General features: G+C 44.7%; 5 protein-coding genes across 5 annotated transcripts; 2 read left to right on the top strand and 3 right to left on the bottom strand.

Moving 5' to 3' along the window:
* Positions 1-525: 525 nt before the first annotated feature.
* On the bottom strand, positions 526-1,001 carry LOC101709003 (histone H2A type 1-H). Its single transcript, XM_087181701.1, has one exon. The coding sequence runs from the start codon at positions 951-953 to the stop codon at positions 567-569; it is 387 nt and encodes a 128-aa protein (XP_087037827.1). The 5' UTR covers positions 954-1,001; the 3' UTR covers positions 526-566.
* A 219-nt stretch (positions 1,002-1,220) lies between these two features.
* LOC101723940 (histone H2B type 1-K) lies at positions 1,221-1,765 on the top strand. The gene has a single exon (XM_013073209.3). The coding sequence runs from the start codon at positions 1,276-1,278 to the stop codon at positions 1,654-1,656; it is 381 nt and encodes a 126-aa protein (XP_012928663.1). The 5' UTR covers positions 1,221-1,275; the 3' UTR covers positions 1,657-1,765.
* Positions 1,766-3,497: 1,732 nt separating this feature from the next.
* Positions 3,498-3,896, bottom strand: H4c9 (H4 clustered histone 9). The gene has a single exon (XM_004847806.3). It carries the CDS (start codon positions 3,869-3,871, stop codon positions 3,560-3,562), a length of 312 nt encoding a protein of 103 aa, XP_004847863.1. The 5' UTR covers positions 3,872-3,896; the 3' UTR covers positions 3,498-3,559.
* Positions 3,897-6,859: 2,963 nt separating this feature from the next.
* On the bottom strand, positions 6,860-7,353 carry LOC101708299 (histone H2A type 1-J). The gene has a single exon (XM_087181702.1). The coding sequence runs from the start codon at positions 7,306-7,308 to the stop codon at positions 6,916-6,918; it is 393 nt and encodes a 130-aa protein (XP_087037828.1). The 5' UTR covers positions 7,309-7,353; the 3' UTR covers positions 6,860-6,915.
* A 226-nt stretch (positions 7,354-7,579) lies between these two features.
* LOC101707572 (histone H2B type 1-K) lies at positions 7,580-8,009 on the top strand. The gene has a single exon (XM_004847803.4). It carries the CDS (start codon positions 7,611-7,613, stop codon positions 7,989-7,991), a length of 381 nt encoding a protein of 126 aa, XP_004847860.1. The 5' UTR covers positions 7,580-7,610; the 3' UTR covers positions 7,992-8,009.
* The last annotated feature ends 10,967 nt before the right edge of the window (positions 8,010-18,976 follow it).

Raw genomic sequence — 18,976 nt, forward strand, 5'->3', positions numbered from 1 at the left:
TCTCTGATCAAGTAACACCTTCAAAGTCACCCTGGGCTACTACCCAAAGCAGTGGTTCCCATTATACTCTTTATCTTTTAGATTTTTTTCACAGGACATGCATCACCTGGCATATCGCCAATTTGTTTTTCTTCCCCACCCAGATATATTTTCTATGGAGGCAGACTTTCTGGGTTACAGTATCATGATCAGATTAAACCAGTAAGTGTTCCAAAGAAATAGGACCCAGAACTCACTACTACAGGAAGTTCTGCTAACAAATCAGCTCTAGACTCTCCCGCTGCAATTAAGTTCTAGGACAATTAAAGCAAATAAAAATTAACAATTCCAACTGGTGGGTAGGGGTGTAGCTCAGCAGCACAGCACCAGCCTGGCAAGCTCCTGGCTGATTCCCGGTACCAAAAGCAAGACAAAACAAAACCCCTCGAGCTACCGAGTTATACTCTTTAAACTCAAGTATCCTTAGAAAACTGGCCTGAGTAGTCAGCACCGTGCACCAGCTCCTTCCCAAGATAGTGAAAGTGGCTCTGAAAAGAGCCGTTGTTTTCTTCAGGCACTCGAAAAGCTCACTTGGCCTTATGGTGGCTCTCGGTCTTCTTGGGCAGCAGCACGGCCTGGATGTTGGGCAGCACGCCGCCCTGCGCGATCGTCACCTTGCCCAGCAGCTTGTTGAGCTCCTCGTCGTTGCGGATGGCCAGCTGCAGGTGGCGCGGGATGATGCGCGTCTTCTTGTTGTCGCGCGCCGCGTTGCCCGCCAGCTCCAGGATCTCAGCCGTCAGGTACTCGAGCACGGCCGCCAGGTACACCGGGGCGCCGGCGCCCACGCGCTCAGCATAGTTGCCTTTGCGCAGCAGGCGGTGCACGCGCCCCACCGGGAACTGAAGCCCGGCGCGAGACGAACGTGTCTTCGCTTTGGCTCGAGCCTTACCGCCCTGCTTGCCGCGTCCAGACATCACGGAGCAAATACACGATCAAGATTTTTCCCTAAATGAAAGCGCGTGGGGAGCACTTTTTATAGCCATTCTTGGGCGCGAAAAAGGAAGACGTGTCATTGGTTAAAATTGTATCTTTATTTAAACCAATAGCAATACTTCGTTGGAATTTGTACATTCTGATTGGCTAAGAGTAATCCCTAACGTCTCTCTGTGTAACCACCAATCACACATGAGGCCTTGACACTTCACTTAATTTGCATACCACGTTCTATATAAGAAGGATACCTCGCGTTCTTTCTCGCTCCTTGGTTGGTTGTGGGGTTGCGTGTGTGTTACCGGTATGCCTGAGCCCGCGAAGTCGGCGCCGGCTCCGAAGAAGGGGTCGAAGAAAGCGGTGACCAAGGCGCAGAAGAAGGATGGCAAGAAGCGCAAGCGCAGTCGTAAGGAGAGCTACTCGGTGTATGTGTATAAGGTGCTGAAGCAGGTGCACCCGGACACGGGCATCTCGTCCAAGGCCATGGGCATCATGAACTCTTTCGTGAACGATATCTTCGAGCGCATCGCGGGCGAGGCGTCGCGTTTGGCGCACTACAACAAGCGCTCGACCATCACGTCGCGGGAGATCCAGACGGCCGTGCGGCTGCTGCTGCCTGGCGAGCTGGCGAAGCATGCCGTGTCGGAGGGCACCAAGGCCGTCACCAAGTACACCAGTGCTAAGTGAGCCCGCGAGTGAGGGTCTCGCTGCCCCCAAAGGCTCTTTTCAGAGCCACTTAAGGCTGTCAATATTGGGTGCTGTACACGTGGGGTGTAAGCTGTGGTTCGTTCGGAGTACAGAGCTCTGTGACCGGATAAAGGGAATGCTGCTGTCTAAGCGTGGTGCTTGCAACGGCTGGGTTATTCAGGGCGTACATATTAATTTGCTGTTGTAGCAAAATTAGCTGCAAGTGGTGTGGCTTGCTGCTTGAGCCCTGATTACTGCGTTGCGCATCCGTTTTCCTCCCCGGTGCGCAGTGCATGGTGAGCACAGTGGCCTCCCTTGGTCTCCTCGGCTGCGTCCCCGCAGCTCTAGGCAGCTGGAGTAAAATTACAATGCGGGTGAGGCCGTTCAATTGGCCGAATGTGGGACTTGAACGGCGGGGCGCCACTGGGCTAAATCCTCGGGCCCCGCTTGCGTTTCCTTTGCCATTCCCAAGTAGGTCGGGAAGATGCCGGAGGGAGGACCGAGCAGGAAGGAGCCTGGGAGCTGAGCAGCTTTAGTCTTGAGCAGAGAAACAAGTGGGGTCGAGTGTCACTTGGCCAGTTTAAAACAGGAATTCTTCGTGATCAGATTCCAATCGGGCTCCTCACTTGACAAGCACTGCAAAGATTACGGAAGTTGGAGTCTAAAGACAACAGCAGGACTAGACTTTCACTGAGGCGCAAAGTTGGGCGGGGGTCGGCTGAGCAGTAGGTGGGGATCTTTGTTTTGGCTGGGAACGACATGGGCCGTGGGTGCCAGTAGTGAGCTGAACTTTGGTCGAAAAGAAGCGCTAACTAATCCTAAACTCGGCTGTGACCTCGGCCACATTTAGAAGTGAAGGCCAGATTCATAAGAAAAGGGATTAATGCAATTTACAGACACATGTATGCATGTATGTATGCACGTATTTGTAGGTGGTTTTATTAGGGTGCTCGTTTTGGGGGGAATATTGACCGTATGTAATGAATTGCTTGCCTTGCGATAAGTGTGGGGATTAGCAGTGTCTGTCTTAAGGGTTCTGTCTTCCTCTACAAGTAGCTCATCGATTATTTTAAGAAATAAATGATTAACACTTGAGTGTATCAATATAACCTAGTACTAGCCCATGTGTATGCTGTGGTATGTTAACTCATTTATGCAGATCCAGAAGGTAGATTCTACTAGGCGCATTGTCAAATGTGGAAAGTAACCTACAAGTAAATGGGAGAAATTTCGAGTTATTTTCCAAAGGGAACAAGCATTGGGAGAATAGAGGATGTGGCATAATTTGAGCTTTCTAGAGTGGTTTCCCAAAGACATCTTCCACTCATGTCTAACACCTGATGGTGTTAAGATAGCAAAATCGGAATAACTCCAACAGCTGAGGGGAGTAAAGTATCAGTAGTGGCACTTATTTAGATTTTATGGAAAAGTGGGAAATTAAAAATACATCACATTACTATGTTTTCTCCACTACCATACTAAACTCCAGCTACGCAAGATTTGGGTAGTTTGCCTAAAACACCCTGTGGCAGAAATGAATTTCACTTTCAGGTCAGTTGTTTTTAAAGACCACTGCTGCAAAATCGGCACGTATATACTTGAATCACTGCAACTGGGTTGCAAGGCTTGCCCGAGGACAGTGTTCCCCTCCTCACGGTCTGCAAGGTGGTGTGAAGTCGGGCGACCAGAGCCCAGCTCTGGGGCCTGCAGCTCTATGCTAGACAAACCAGCCGCCAGGAACGATAAGGGAAAACCTAGCGGCTAACACCTTAGCCCTCAAATCGAGCCAAATTAAAAGCGCACCAGAAAGATGGGCTAGTCAGCAATCACAGCTCTCCCAGGAAGAGGTGGCGGCCCTGAGAAGGGCCTTTATGTTGCGCGTGCGGGGAGGGGTGGCGGGCGCTCAGCCGCCGAAGCCGTACAGCGTGCGGCCCTGGCGCTTGAGCGCGTAGACCACGTCCATGGCCGTGACCGTCTTCCGCTTGGCGTGCTCCGTGTAAGTAACGGCGTCACGGATCACATTCTCCAGGAAGACCTTCAGCACCCCGCGCGTCTCCTCATAGATAAGGCCGGAAATGCGCTTGACACCGCCGCGCCGCGCCAGGCGGCGGATGGCGGGCTTGGTGATGCCCTGGATGTTGTCACGCAGCACCTTACGGTGGCGCTTAGCACCACCCTTTCCTAAGCCCTTTCCGCCCTTGCCACGTCCAGACATGATGGTGAGCAAGACAGGGAAGCGTGGAGCCGCTCCTTTTTCTAGTGTGCCTGCGGACCTGCGTGAGGACTGCGGCGGGAGGCGGGAAGCCCGTCCGGGGGGAGGGGCCCAGAAGCCGAACGCGCCTGCGTGTTGGACTCATTGTGAGTGTTCACCTTTAATCTTCTGGATCCGAGGCTATTTTTGTTTTTCATTTAATGTGATTCCACCTCTGTTCGTTAAACAACAGAAATTTCACATTATTGAAATTACATAAAATCCAAGAAGTAAAATATTGTTTTTACTTCTACATGTGCACATGTGTTTTCAACAGTGTTTAAGATTATGCTACTGGTAACTGCTTTCCCCTAATACACAGTGGAAATTCGGTGACTTCCTAGAAACAGAACAAGACGGATATATGAACACAAACTTTTAAGATCTTTCAGGTGTATTGCTAAATTCTCTTCCGCCAAAGATAAGTTTGCGCAAAAGCACTTTCTGTCAGGCCTTCAACCTTACTAATGCCGGGTGAAACCGTTAAAAAAAACTAATAGCTCACACCTGATTCTCTGCATAGAGAATTAACTTTTAAGAAATTTAACCATCCGGTTAACAAGTGCAATATATTAAATACTACTCTCACAGATCTGAAGAACTATCTATCACATTGAACATTTCACCTAAAGTTATTTTAAAATTTTTTATTATTCCTCTGATCAGTCTACGTGTAGTGCTGAAATGTTACAATTATTGGTAATGCTGAAGACAGTGCTTTCCCGTGTAATTCACAGCTTATAATTATTCAATAGTCTGTTATCATTTATTATTGAAATTACAACTCATGCAGTTACAACAAAGAACTCTTTTAGAATGTTAAAACTTTACAGATTTATTACAAAAACAATTAACTCATTATGTAAATAGAACACAAGGAAAAGGGTATGCTTTAGGAAAGCTTTTCATTAAAATAATTACTGTATACCTCATATTTTTGGTTGCATATACTTGTTTTAAGAAAATTTACTTTGCTTACATTCGAAGGCATTTTAATGACTTTTCCCGACATCTGTGTGCAATCTCCATTGCTTGACGATTTTCTTGCTACTTTTTTGTAATGATTTCCTTATGCTTGCATTACAGCATTTCCAAGGTTTTCCACTTTAATTTCATAAAATAAATGTATAAGAAAATGAAGATAGGCTTTTCAATAAAATTTTTCAAAAGTTTTCCATAGTTAAGTTGCAATAAAAAAGAACTTCCCAAACACTTTTTGAAAAACAAAGCTAAAGGGATTCAGATAGCAGCAGCTGAATTCAGTATCAGTGGTTGAAGGAGTCCGTAGTACAGGTTCATGGACCAAGCTAGGGCAAGGGCAACGCTGAATTAAAAATAAAAGCCTTAGTTCTCTGGTGCCAACAGAAGAGTCTTCCCTGTCTTTCCTGTCTCTCCTTCAGAATTTCTTTCCTTACCTTTTTCATATATAAGTAAATCCTTTGAATGGCTGACTCAGCCTTTTCCGACTAAACTGGGATGTCTCTTCAGAAACCGGAGGGCCATGTCTGCAATGCAGTGACCAACATGGAAGGCGGGCCCGTGTCCCTGGCCCAGGAGGAGGCGGGCATGACAGCCAAAAGGCCAAACACAAAACCCCTCTAGTGTAGCTGCTCGGAAGAGCAAGATTTCTTTCTGCTTTTGCAATCTCGTTATAAGATTGCCTGTGATGTTTCATTCCCTGGTTTAATGCTTATTCGATTTGGAGGCGATTTTAATTTTATTTTCTCAGCATCAGTTGTTACTCGGAGAACATTTTAAATGACATTTATACTTTAAAAATTAGTAAAATTTCATGACAGAAAGCTCCCTCATCTGAATCCACACGTTTTTTTGAAGCAGTCCATGATGACAAGGGCAGCAACCAACAGGACAGAAACTGAACAGAAAGGAATTCTGTACAAGCAGACCCTGTCACTAAGATTTTTACTATCCTTTAGCCTGCCCACAAACTTTGTTGCTCCTTCACGGATGTTTTAGTTTTCTCTATTAAAGTGGCATTTAGTGTTTGCTACTTCTTTAGGTCTTCATTTTCTTTCTTTCTGGTAGGTGGTGGTGGTGGGGTCGAACTCACAACCTTGCCAGGCGGGCGCAGCCCAACTAAGCTAAAACCCAGGCAGCTCTTCCATTTCTTAGTAGGGTGCCTGTGTCCCATAAAGTTTAAATTCATTTGGATGGTTTTCTCTTGTTAATGTTCTGTCAGTTTAATTCTGAGGCCCAGTCACCAAAAACCCTGAGGATACAGGTAGAATTTTGTCTTTCCTATAATGAATACCTGAAGTTTGTCAGATTCTTTAGTGTCTCAAATTGAATAGCTGGAGTGTTTAATTTTTGTATAAACATAGAATATGTAATTTAACAAAGGTGATGGTATTCAACTTTTTCTGGTACCGGGGATTGAACACAGGGCTTTCACAAAGAGTTAGATCTCCAGGCAGCGTTTTATTTTGTATTTTGATACATGGTCTTGCTAAGTTGCCTACACTGGGTTTGACTTTGGATCCTGTTCCCTCAGACTCCCAGAGGCTTAGTCCTAATAGAGCACCTACAAGATAAATAGTTCAGTATTTTTCTCCACTCTTACGTACTTTCACATTATGCAACAAATCTGCCTACAAACTTGCAAAACGCACCATCTAATCCTTGCACGTTAAATTTAATAACTTGGATGACATTCAAGGACTAAGGACAAATTATGAGTCGCATAGCTTCTGAAAATCTACAAAACATAACGCTGGAGTAGTGTACAGGAAGGGGTGGCAAAGTGCCTTTACCAATGCTACATGCTGTCAGCCTTTTTATACTCCAGAACCTCATTTATACTAGCATCGGAAGTAGTTTTAGCAAAGTAGAAAAAAAAGGGCATGGATATTTCCTAGCTGTCAATAAGACTGAAGTTGAATCAGGACAAAGGGCCAAGAAATATTAAGTTCTTTTGCTGAAAATGTGGGTGGCTCTGAAAAGAGCCTTTTGGTTTAATAGAAAATTTGAGTTTCCAAGTCCTGCGGACCTCACTTGCCCTTGGTCTTGTGGTGGCTCTCGGTCTTCTTGGGCAGCAGCACGGCCTGGATGTTGGGCAGCACGCCGCCCTGCGCGATCGTCACCTTGCCCAGCAGCTTGTTGAGCTCCTCGTCGTTGCGGATGGCCAGCTGCAGGTGGCGCGGGATGATGCGCGTCTTCTTGTTGTCGCGCGCCGCGTTGCCCGCCAGCTCCAGGATCTCGGCCGTCAGGTACTCGAGCACGGCCGCCAAGTACACCGGGGCGCCGGCGCCCACGCGCTCAGCGTAGTTGCCTTTGCGCAGCAGGCGGTGCACGCGCCCCACCGGGAACTGCAGCCCGGCACGGGACGAACGCGTCTTCGCCTTGGCGCGAGCCTTACCGCCCTGTTTGCCGCGTCCAGACATGTTCAAAAGCCCAGCGGTGGAGTCACTCACCAGTGTCCCGAGAGGGACAGAAAGCGCTCTTTAGGGCGTCGTCGGGGTGCGAAAAGGCAGCCCTGCGATTGGCCATTTTTCATTTTGGTTTAGACCAATGGAAGGCGGCCGTGCGGGCCGCGAAAAATTCAACGGGCGAGCCTGGATTGTGACGTCACAGAAGCGCAATCACCAATCGCCGCAGACCTTCTCCGCGCCTCATTTGCGTATCGCTCTCTAGATAAGGCAGCGCGGGTTGGCTGGCTCCTCATTGCTCTCCTTCTCGGTCCAAGATGCCGGAGCCGTCGAAGTCGGTGCCTGTCCCGAAGAAGGGGTCGAAGAAGGCGGTGACCAAGGTGCAGAAGAAGGATGGCAAGAAGCGCAAGCGTAGCCGCAAGGAGAGCTACTCGGTGTACGTGTATAAGGTGCTGAAGCAGGTGCACCCGGACACGGGCATCTCGTCTAAGGCTATGGGCATCATGAACTCTTTCGTGAACGACATCTTCGAGCGCATTGCGGGCGAGGCGTCGCGCCTGGCGCACTACAACAAGCGCTCGACCATCACGTCGCGGGAGATCCAGACGGCCGTGCGGCTGCTGCTGCCTGGCGAGCTGGCGAAGCACGCCGTGTCGGAGGGCACCAAGGCCGTCACCAAGTACACCAGCGCCAAGTGAGCCCGCGAGTGAGTCTCACGCTGCCCACAAAGGCTCTTTTCAGAGCCACCATCTCCTCAGAGAGAGGGCTGCCATTTGTCTTCTGTGCCGATCTTTGGGGTGGCGGTGTTTCTGTGTCCTCACTCACGAGCAGACCAGTACCGTGGGACGGGATGTGAGTTCATTCCCTGGGCGTTGGCCACTTGGCTAGTACAACCAGGCGTTCCTCGCTGGGCGCTGGCCTTAGTGGGCAGTTTGAATTTCCCGGGCAACTCCTCCGTGTTGTGATTGGTGGTCGCGGTTCTCTGGGCGGTTCTTCTGGCCAGGCCTGAATTGGTCGCCACGTCCCGGAAGTGGGAGCCAAGCGTCCCGCCCAGCCAGCTCAGCGCGCAAACTCAAGCGGCTGCGAGTTGAGGGTCTTTTTCTTTCCCTTTCAGTTCAACACTATTTCTTTCAAGATGAGATTGATTGCCTCTTGCTTTTTGTTAAAGATACGGGAATGCGAAGGGCTCAGTCTTTGGTCGGGGAAAGATCAGCCCCTTATGTGCAGCTGGGTCCCAGCCGCGCGCCCGGGCTGCAGTGCGGCTGCGGCCGCGGAGACTCCCGGCTCTGGAGACAAGTCCGCCTGATTTTACAGGGACTCTTGTTGGGATTTTAAGTTTTATGATTGTGCTTGAAATCTGAGGGAAGACAAGTTCTGAGTCATTCAGGTGGTCTTAAATGAGAACCAGTCACCCCCAAGATAACCTTTCTAGATTACAGCTTCAAAGGTGTGTCTATTTTCAGGGGGAGAAAAAGAGTTGAACAACCGTTTGGAAGCTTCCAGGACTGGTTTTGGTTTAAAAGGGAAATAAAGCATTTTAAGTTGTAGCCTAATTTAAGTAAGTATCTAAACAAGTATTTTCTTCAGCTTACTGTGAAGTCTTACCACTTTTTCAGAGCCCACGTAATCCATCTTACTGCTCTGAAATTTCTACTTGATTTGAGCTCTAACACCTCGCCCAGCTTTTGACTGGATGGTTTGTTGGTTTTGTACCGGGGATCGAACTCAGGACCTGTGCTTGCAAGACAGGCACCAGTGCCACTGAGCTAAATCCCTGGCCCTCGTCCATTTTTTCGAATTGGCCTCCGTATATTCAGCTGCACTTTTCTTGTGTACATCCAGTTGAGCGTCTCTGCCCTTTGTTGTATGTACTTTCCTGTAGAAATGAACATTAAAGACAAAATGAGCAAGGGAAAAGAAAAGGCAAAACGTTTTTTCTCTTACTACAGTTGACATCCTACACTAATGACATAACAGACCTGTGACTAAACAACATAAATGTCATCATCATATAATTGTTATGTCACTTGAGCCTCTGATAATTTCCATTACTCCAGATAATCAGACGATCGTTTTCAAGCTAATCCTTGTTTGTTTGTTTCTTTGTCTTACAGGATAAAGGTATCTGTAAGAAGCAGACTTTGGGGGGAAAAAGATGGACGACTCACAAATATGCAGTCCAGCCACAGGTGAAAATGTATAAAGACGCAAGTTTGGGAAAAGAACCCTGCTCATTCTATTCCTTAGACTACACCGCCTAAGTGGTAAGTAAACCAGACATTCACCTTTTGGGTTGTTTGCATCTTGGTAGAGTCTCCTCAAGGATGAGGGTACTGGAGTTTGGGGAACAGCCCAGCGGTACAGCATGAGAGTTCAATATCCAGTGGGCGCACATGCACACGCACAAAAGGGAGTTTAATCCTTTGCTTGAAAAACTAAATGTCAATTCAACCCATTGCTAATCAGCTCTAAAAGAATTCCTTCAAAGATAAACAATCATAGTCCTTTAAAAGAATGAACATTGTGATGTATTTTATATAGAGAGGTAGGGAGGTAGGTATCACAAAATAAGTGAGTAGGTTTCATTCATAATACTATAAGTCTTCCCTACTGATGACAAGCCAAAATGAGGCCTATATAGGGCATAGCCTTAAATGAAATAGAAACAACTTTTTTAAGGAACCCTTCCCCCCTAAGCTATTCCAACTGATATTTCCTTTTTTCCTATGCACATATTAAAACAAAACTAATCTGCAATTGTTATTGTAATAAAATACCCACTGCCCTGGGTAGACAGAGATGTATTCACAATGTCCACTGAAAAGTAGGTGGTCCTAGATCTTGATACCATGCAGCTATCTATCCTTCAAACCATTACCTTTGATGTGCTGAAATTAGCTTAATAATACACATTTTCCTCAAATTTTATCTTCAGTTTTTGATAATATGTTGAGCATATATGTAACAATAAAATATTTACCAACTATCCATTAATTTGAATGACATTTTAATTTGGAGTGTCACTTTTCCTGATATTGTCCTCCAGATATATATATATGTATAAACCCTGTTTAGAGTCTGCATTATTTGCATTCTGCACATGGAAGTGTAGTTGAATTTTTAAATTTTAATATTAAAAAATCTGGATTCTTCCCGAACTTGAAATGTACCTGTAGTCATTTATTATAGAACCTGCACTGGACACTGGACAGGCAGAGGAGCAGGTCCATCCTTCCCACTGTTACTTGCAAGTTATTAGCTTATAAGCTTATATTAGGTCTACAGCCTCATGAAGTACATAGATATCAGCACTTGATCGTCATAGGGAAGACCCAGCCTGAGTGGTTACTGAAGGAGAAAAGAATTGCTAGAGCAAGTAAGGGGCCCACATTCCAGTATTTCTACTGAGCATTGTGATTAAATGACATGAGGAATTTTTTGTGAATCATTGAGTGAGACTGTCCAGGTTTCAAAGTTGTCCCTGCCATGTACTACAAAGCATTGGCAAATTATTTTCTTTGGCTTTTTTTCTGCCCCTTATTAAAAGTGGGAATGTAGTACTGCCTCAAGTTAATATTTTTAATATACTTAGAATAATGGCCTGCATGCAGTAAGCATTCAACGAATGGGAGCCATTGCTTCTGCCACCATTATTACAGCAGGGGTAGACACAGTGGGCGAATTGAGCAGGAGGAGAATCCCTGCCCCTGGGCAGATTCTGGAGCATTGTTTCTCTCTTTTCCTGGAAGGAGACTGATGTAAGATGCTGACCTCACTGACCCGTGTGTGGCTAGTGGTTTCTCTGGATGGACTGGGATTTGAAATGGACCACGATGGAGGTTTGTTGACAACAAGTTATGGGGACAAAGTGATGTGGTTGAATTTCCTAGAATGGTCCCAGAGGATCAGAACAGTGTCCCACGTGAGTGCCGACCCAGAGGCGCACTCTCGAGTAGGTATCAGTGACCAGGTATAACCTCAGCCCTGAGAATGTCAGTCTGTCCCCCAGCCCCCACTTCCTGTCCGAGCAGTCTGTAAACAGAATGACCAGGGTGGCAGTGGTAGAGGCGTTTGAGGTCTGCAGCAAAGACTGAGGTCATTAAGGCTGACTGGGACGCTGATACCACCAAGTGTCCCAAATGCCAGGGCAAATATTCTGAGTGTTCTTTCAAGTATTTTGTCAGTGATGAGGCAGGGATTTCTTTTCACTAGGACAAACATTTATTCTAGATTTAAATGTGCTTCACTTTCTCTTGTGCTGGAGCTAATGAGACCATCTGTATGATTATTAAATAATTTATATTACCACATTTCCCATCTTTTGACCCATTTCTACACATTGTAGAGAAAAGGTTAGGCCACACATAGGCCACAAATGACCAGAGGACTCAGTCCTTTTGTCTTTTTAATTTTCCGTGCTGAGGGTAGAATTCAAGGGCTTGTGCATGTGAGGCGGAGTGGTCAACCCCTGAGCTTTACTCCCAGCCTCCTCCTTAGCTCTGTGTCACATCCTTCATAAGCACACGTCCTTCAGTTTTGGAGGACCCGGTCAAAGTGGCATGTAGGACCCAGCACCCCCTCAGAGGGCTGTTCTCTGGATGCTTTATGCGTGCTGAGAAGGTGTGAAGAGTAGATACAGCCTCTCCCTTTGCCAAGATGCAGTGGCTCTTACATCTGCTAGTCACTAATGTTTAACCAACTCGGGAATGCCTGCTTCTTACTCTCGCGTCTTAGGGCTTTCTCTGATGTTTTTAGTTTTGGAAAAGGAGGAATGCTTTCAGTGTTACAAAGATGCCTATTAAATTTTACTGATTTACCAAAATGATTTATTTTTATGTTAAGTTAAAGCACTTTTAATTATATTCTTTAGCTGGCATTAAGAGAGCCATGGAAAGTCTTGATTTAAAGGAGTCAGGTCTTTGGATTCCTTCTGTTTCCTAGTTTTCTGTTTTCCCTCATCCCCTCTTCTGGTTTGTATCGGTCAGTCCCTCTTTGGAGGATAGGCAGAGTGCTGCCCCAGAGATAATTGAAATGTTTCTAAAAATGCTCCCAAAAACGACACATTGAAAGTGGGCTAGCTAAATTGTCTCAAATATAATTTCAGATATAATTTCAAATACAATTTTTTTGAAGCAAAACATTGATGCATTTTACATATACATAGTGAAAACATTCATGGTGGGGAATGTGTACCTGTACATGCTTCTTTTTTCCCCATCTGCTCCCTATGGCCTCTGTTCCCCTCCTTATTTACAAAAGCTTCGTTTCTATTTTTTCCTTCTAGTTTCACTTGTTTTCTTGTCCCTTTTTTCCTTTCCCTACCCCCCTCTTCCCCTTCCCATTTGAACATTTTCTTCCCTTTCCCCAATATCTGTTACACATCTCAGTCCTTATTTCCACTTTGGTTTCTCACACCAGAGAAGCAATGCGGTATTTAAACACGTGTGTCCGATTTATTTCAGTTGAGTATGGTCTCAAGGTCCATCCATTTAGCTACAAATGTCTCAAGCTCATCCTTTTTGGCAGAGTAGTACTCCATTGTATAAAAAAACCACATTTTCTGTATCCATTTGTCAGTCGATTGGGCATTTGGGCTGTTTCCAAGCTTTAGCTATTACAAACTGTGCTGCTATAAACATGGGTGTGCATATACTTCTGTGGTATAATGCTTTTAATTTTTTCAGGAAGATACCAAGAAGTGGAATAGCTGAGTCAAACGGATCCTCTCATTTTAGTTCTTTGAGGTATCGCCATACTGATTTCCACAGTGGTTGCACCAGGCTGCACTCCCACCAGCAGTGGAGCAGGGTTCCTTTCTCCTCACAGCCTCACTAGCGTCTGTTACTGCTTGAATTCATGATAGCAGCCATTCTTTCTGGAGTGAAGTGGAATCTCAGCGTTGTTTTCATTTGCATCTCTCGAATGACCAGTGATGTTGAACATTCTTTCATATATCTACTTGCTGTTTTTACTTTATCATCTGAGAAGTGTATTCATTTCAGATGCCCATTTTTGGATTGGTTCTTTAAATTTTTTTGGAAGGGGGTCTGGTTTTTTTGAATTCTTTATATATTATAGATAGTGGTCCTTTGTCTGAGGAACACCTGGCAAAAATTTTTTCCTCACACTGGTTTGTTTGGTGGTTTCTTGCTGTGCAAAAGCTTTTTAATAGGATGAGATTTCACTTGTTAATCTTTGTGATAGTTTCTTTGTGATTGGGGTTTTGTTCATGAAGTCTTTGCCTACACCAATGTCTTTGAGAGTTCTACCTATTCTGTCTTCCAGCAGATTTAAAACAGTTTCTGTTTTAATATTTAGATCTTTGATCCATTTTGATTTTAGTTTACTGCATGGTGAAAGATATGGGTCTAGTGTAAATGTTTGACAGGTAGAAAGCCAATTTTTCCAGCACCATTTATTAAAGAGGCTATCATTCTTCCAGTGAAGGTGTTTGGCTCCTTTGTCAAAGATAAGGTGGCTGAGGGCCAGAGATTTAGCTCAGTGGTTTCGTCGCAAGCATAAGGACCCAGGTTTGATCCCCAGTACAAAAAAAAAAAGATAAAGTGTCTGAGTATGTCTTGAGTTGCTTCTGCATCTTCCAGTCTGTTCCATTGATCCTCGGATCTGGTTTTTGTTTTTGTTTTCTAGTACCATACTGTTTTTATCACAGTAGTTTTGTAGTATAATTTCAAGTCAGCAATTGTGATGCCCCCACCTGGTCTTTGTTGCCCAGAATTGCCTTTGCTGTTCTAGGTCTCTTCTGGTGCCAAATGAATTTTAGGATTGTTTTATCTAATTCTGTGGGATATGCTGTTGGAATTTTGATCAGAATTGCATTAAATCTGTGTAACAATTTTGAAAGTATGGCCATTTTCACTATATTGGTTCTTCCTTCCCAAGAACAAAGGATGTCTTTCTATTTTCTAATACTCTCTTTGATCTCCTTTTTCAGACTACTATAGTTTTCAATGTAGAGTCTTTTACTTCCTTTGTTAGATTGATTCCTAGGTATTTCATTTTGTTTGGATGCTATTGTGAAAGATGTTTTCATAATTTCTCATTGAATTTATTTTTTATATACAGGAAGGCTATTGATTTTTGATTGTTGACTTTGTATCCAGCTACGCTACTGAATTTGGTTATTAAATCTAGAAGTATTTTGGTAGTTTTTGAGGTATTCTATGTAGAGTATCATGTCATTTGCAAATGATAATTTAACTTCTTCCTTTCCTAACCTTATTCTTTTTATTATTTCTGTTGTCTAATTGTTCTGTCTAATGTTTCCAGAACTATATTGAATAAGAATGGTGGACATCTTTGTCTTATTCTTTTTTTTGGTATTAGGGATCAAACTTAGGAACTTGTGCTTGTGAGGCAGGCAGCAGCACCACTGAGGTATATTCCTGGCCCTCTTGTTCTTGATTTTAGAGTGAAAGCTTTCAGTTTTTGTCCATTTAGTATGATGTTGGCTGTTGGTTTGTCATATGGCTTTTACCAGATTGAGATAAAGACTATTCCAATTTTCTGTAGGGTTTTTATCATGAGTGAGTGTTGGATTTTGTCATATGCTTTTCCTGCATTTATTGAGATGATCACATGGTTTTTGTCCTTGGCTCTATTGATATAGCGTATTACATTGATTGATTTGTGTATGTTGAACCATCCCTGCATCCCTGGGATGAATCCGACTTGGTCATGGTGTATGACCTCCTTGATGATTTGCTACATTCTGTTTGCCAGTATCTTATTGAGGATTTTTGCATCTATGTTCATTAGGGAGATTGGCCTCAAATATAACTTTAACTGTACTTATTGAGGCAAACTACTATAAACTTATAAACCTGTTTAGCCTCCACCTTCCATGCTGAAGACTGAACCTAGGGCCTTCATACTGGGCCCTTTTTGATTTCGAGACAGGATCTCCCAGAATTGCCCAGGCTCAACTCGAATTTGTGAATCCTCCTGCCTCAGGGTCCCAGAGCACCGGGATTACAAATGCGCACTACCATGCCTGGCTACAAATAAAGTTCTAATAATTCTTAAAAGCTCATGACTTGGTGGAATGTTTTTATATAACTGACTTTGGGAAAACTGTCTTGATTACTGTATTTTCTCCTTTGATATTTAATATATATCTTTTCTGTTTAACCTAATCAGTCACCTCTCTCCCTTAGTTCAGGGAACACCACAATATTACATTCTTCTATTGCACTTTTTTTCTTATTTTAGCGTAGATGGAAACTCCCCATTCTTTTTTCTTTTTCTTAATTCAGAATAATAGTGTTGAGATGTCTTTTAATATTTTGTCTATAGATACAAAAATTTTTTACTGCAGATGGAACTAAGATTTTATATATTTCAACAATAAACTCAAAGATGTTCAGAACTTTTTAAGTTAAATGTAAAATGACTTCACTGACTTTTTTTCTATTTAGAAAATAAACATTTTTTTCCCCTTACAGTTTTCAAATAAACAATCTAAAAGCCATGGCAAGCCATGGTCATTTAGTCTCTACCACCCATAGTAGGCTGCCAGTTCCTTTTTTAAGCATACATAACTACTCAGAGATTGGGTGGGTAAATGTTATGGATCAAAATTTATTTAAGAGGAATAGCAACCAGATGCCGTGTGCGGAACTGTGGAGATTCACACTCAGACCAAACCATTGTAAGAAAGACATTTGAGTCAGAGATTTCGTAAGTATTAGGTAGGTTTTGAACAATGTTTCCGATCATTAAATTTTTTCCTTAGGTATGAAGTTTTATCATGCAGCTCCACATCCGCGTCTGTTAGGTGTCTGTGGATACTTTCCTGCTGCAGATGATGTGCTGGGCCTTGCCCCTGCCTGGCGTGGTGTGTACGCGAGGGACACTGATGTGGGTGACCGCTGAGCCCTGGGTGGGGTCCTGGGGTGCAGTAATCCCAGTGCCTCGGCCTGTACCAGGCTTCAGTACTTCCACAACCACGCTTTTCACCCCCCGGCAAAGGTTTAAAAAGGCCCAGGTTAATGGACGTGTTTCTCATGGTCAGCAGGGGAGCACCGAGAGGAATCAAGCATCACTTAGGGGAGATTCAGGCCCCTGAACCCAAGGACCCAGAAGAGGCTGCTCGGTTCCGTCCAGTGAGGCCAGGGCGCACTGCAGGCCCTCGCCCACCTGCTTGCCAGTTGTCCCCATGACGTTGTCGCCACCTCGTGGGCGTTGCGGGTAATGCAGCTGAATTGGTTTCCCTTAGGACTTTATTTCATTGCTGGGGTTTAATGATTGCATATACACGGTTCCCACAGTCGCCAGCTGTCCGCTTTCCCAGTTTACTTGACAGAAACTCCAGTTTGGCTCCTCTGAGCCCTCTCCCTAGCCCCTAACCTGAAGAAACACCGACAGCCACAGCCCATCCCAGGCGGACCCACATCCTTCAGGAGCCTGCCTGAGGGGGATGCTCTGTTTCAGTCAGCATCTGAATTTAGGCCCGGCCTCTGCTGAGGGACAGGCATCTAACTCCGGTAAGGCCAGGTGGGTTTCACGAGGACCAACACTTCTTCCACTTTCACTGTTTGTGATTTTTCACCGCCCCGACTCTTGCCCCCCGCCCCGCCCCCCCCTTCACTACCCGAACGCCTCGGTTATATAGGGCCGTTCGTTATTAAATAAAATCTGTTTTCACTGCTTTGACTTGTGTCTGGCTGACTTATCTTTGACATACTGGGAAAAGCCGCACTTACTAGTTTCCTGTGCACTTGTCTGGAATGTATTTATAAAAAGAAGAAAATACAAATGTGGACTCTCCTTGCTCCCTTTAATGTAAATGGCCGGTGTCCCGTGTTCCTCTACCTGTGGCTTGTCTCACCTGGTTTGTGAGGATGCAAACGAGTACTGCATCTAATGAAGAGCAAGGTCCACAGTTGCGTTGGTGGTTCTTTCTGCAGAATGGGAAACAGAAAATGATTTCCTTTAATGTGTGTTTCTGAATTTCATTCTGAATGTAAAAAATACGCAAAAAAGAGATCTTAAAATGTTTAAACATGCCAGCAAACAAGCAACAGAGCTGACAAACTGGGAAATATTTTTACTATGTAAAACTGAAAAAGTCAATATTTTGTTACAGATCTCTTAACACTACGTCGATACTATGTAGACATGAAAATTTGTGAGTCTTTTTCTCCTGGCTCATATCACCGCCCAAATACTTAATTCAAAACTTTGTAAGCCCTAATAAAATGGGGACTTCTCGAGAGTAGGTGCCCAGCCCTGTCAGCAGATGTCAGTGAGAAACTGCTGCGTGCTCTGCGCGCCTCCGGTCCGCAGCTGTGGCAGTGAACCCTGAGATGTTTCTCCTGACCTATCAGGCTGAGGCCCCACTGTCTGCATTCTCATAGCTTCATTCGGTTCTTCACAGCACATGGGAAGCTTATAGCAAAGAATCTTCTAATGATTGCTTAGCGTTTGTTTTCCAGACTCTCCCGAACTCTGCCACTGTTTCAGAGGAGCAGGTTCCTGGGTGCACATTTTCCTTTCTACACTTCTCCACCGCCTTTAGCACCCAAACCGAGGGACTTGTAGAACTAAGTTTCCAGACGTACGTTTCTCACCACTTTCCCGAGTCTGCTTGCCGCAGGGATATGCTTATTTGGTGGCTTTCGATATTCTTAGGCCTGTACCAAGGCTGTTGGATTTTAAGGCCCACGAGTCCTGCCGCTCCCCTTAGGCCTGGTTCTGCAGCTGACACCCTCCTGTGTGTCTTTCTGAATGGGAGAGCCACATGTTAACATGGCTCTCGTATCTTGGAAAGCCTACAATTTCACATCTTTTCTCTCACTTATTGTCTCAAGAATCTGAAAGGTGTAAAATATTTTGAATATGAAAAAAATGAGGAACTGGAAGATTGGAATGGAGCCCACTACTAGGACCCTTAGGTTCCTTCCAGCGCACGTGGCCCCTTGTAGGGATCAGCTTGACATCACTGCAGCTGTCTCACCCATTTTGCCTGCATCCCCAACCCAGTAGGAAAAACACACTCGGTTAGACAGTGCACCATTTTCTCTGTCTTTCCATCCTTCACCCCAGGCCCTAGCACTGGCAACCACTGCCAGCTGTCGCCCCAGTTTCTCGGAAGTGCTGGACCTTGGTGCCCTTCCACCAGCAATTAGCGAGAGTTTCTTGTTGTTCCATATCCCGAGTAGCATTTGGTGTTGTCAATGTAAAATGCATTTTTAAACAGTTGAGGAAATTTGAACTAATCTGATTATTAGGCAATACTGCAGAATCGCTAATAATGTTAAATGCAATTACTCATAATACCAGGACAGATACTTTGAGGAATAATGTGAGCTCAATGATCCTTTTCCCATAAGGTGTTGGTAACTCTGAAGTGAGTAGCTGGTGTGCAGGAACACATTCTTTATGCCATTTTTTCTACTGCTGGATCTATTGGACTTTTCCATCATAGAAATTAAACAAGCAGTGTTATAACACCACACGAATGCCAAACAATGCTACAGAGTGACCGTGCTAGGTGGTGGCAAGGACACGGGCCACCAGGAGTATGCCCAAGCTGCTGGGAAGATGCAAGCCTATAAGAGTGCTTTAGGAAAAGTTGGCACCTTTTTACTAAAATCAGCATATCTATAATTTATGACTCAAACTTTTGCATATGTAAGTATGTATCAGAAGAAATGAACAAGAA

This window comes from Heterocephalus glaber, unplaced genomic scaffold (assembly GCF_053883595.1).
Source record: "Heterocephalus glaber isolate CG9 unplaced genomic scaffold, H.glaber_assembly_v1.0 deba00001472, whole genome shotgun sequence".
NCBI lineage: Eukaryota > Metazoa > Chordata > Mammalia > Rodentia > Bathyergidae > Heterocephalus > Heterocephalus glaber.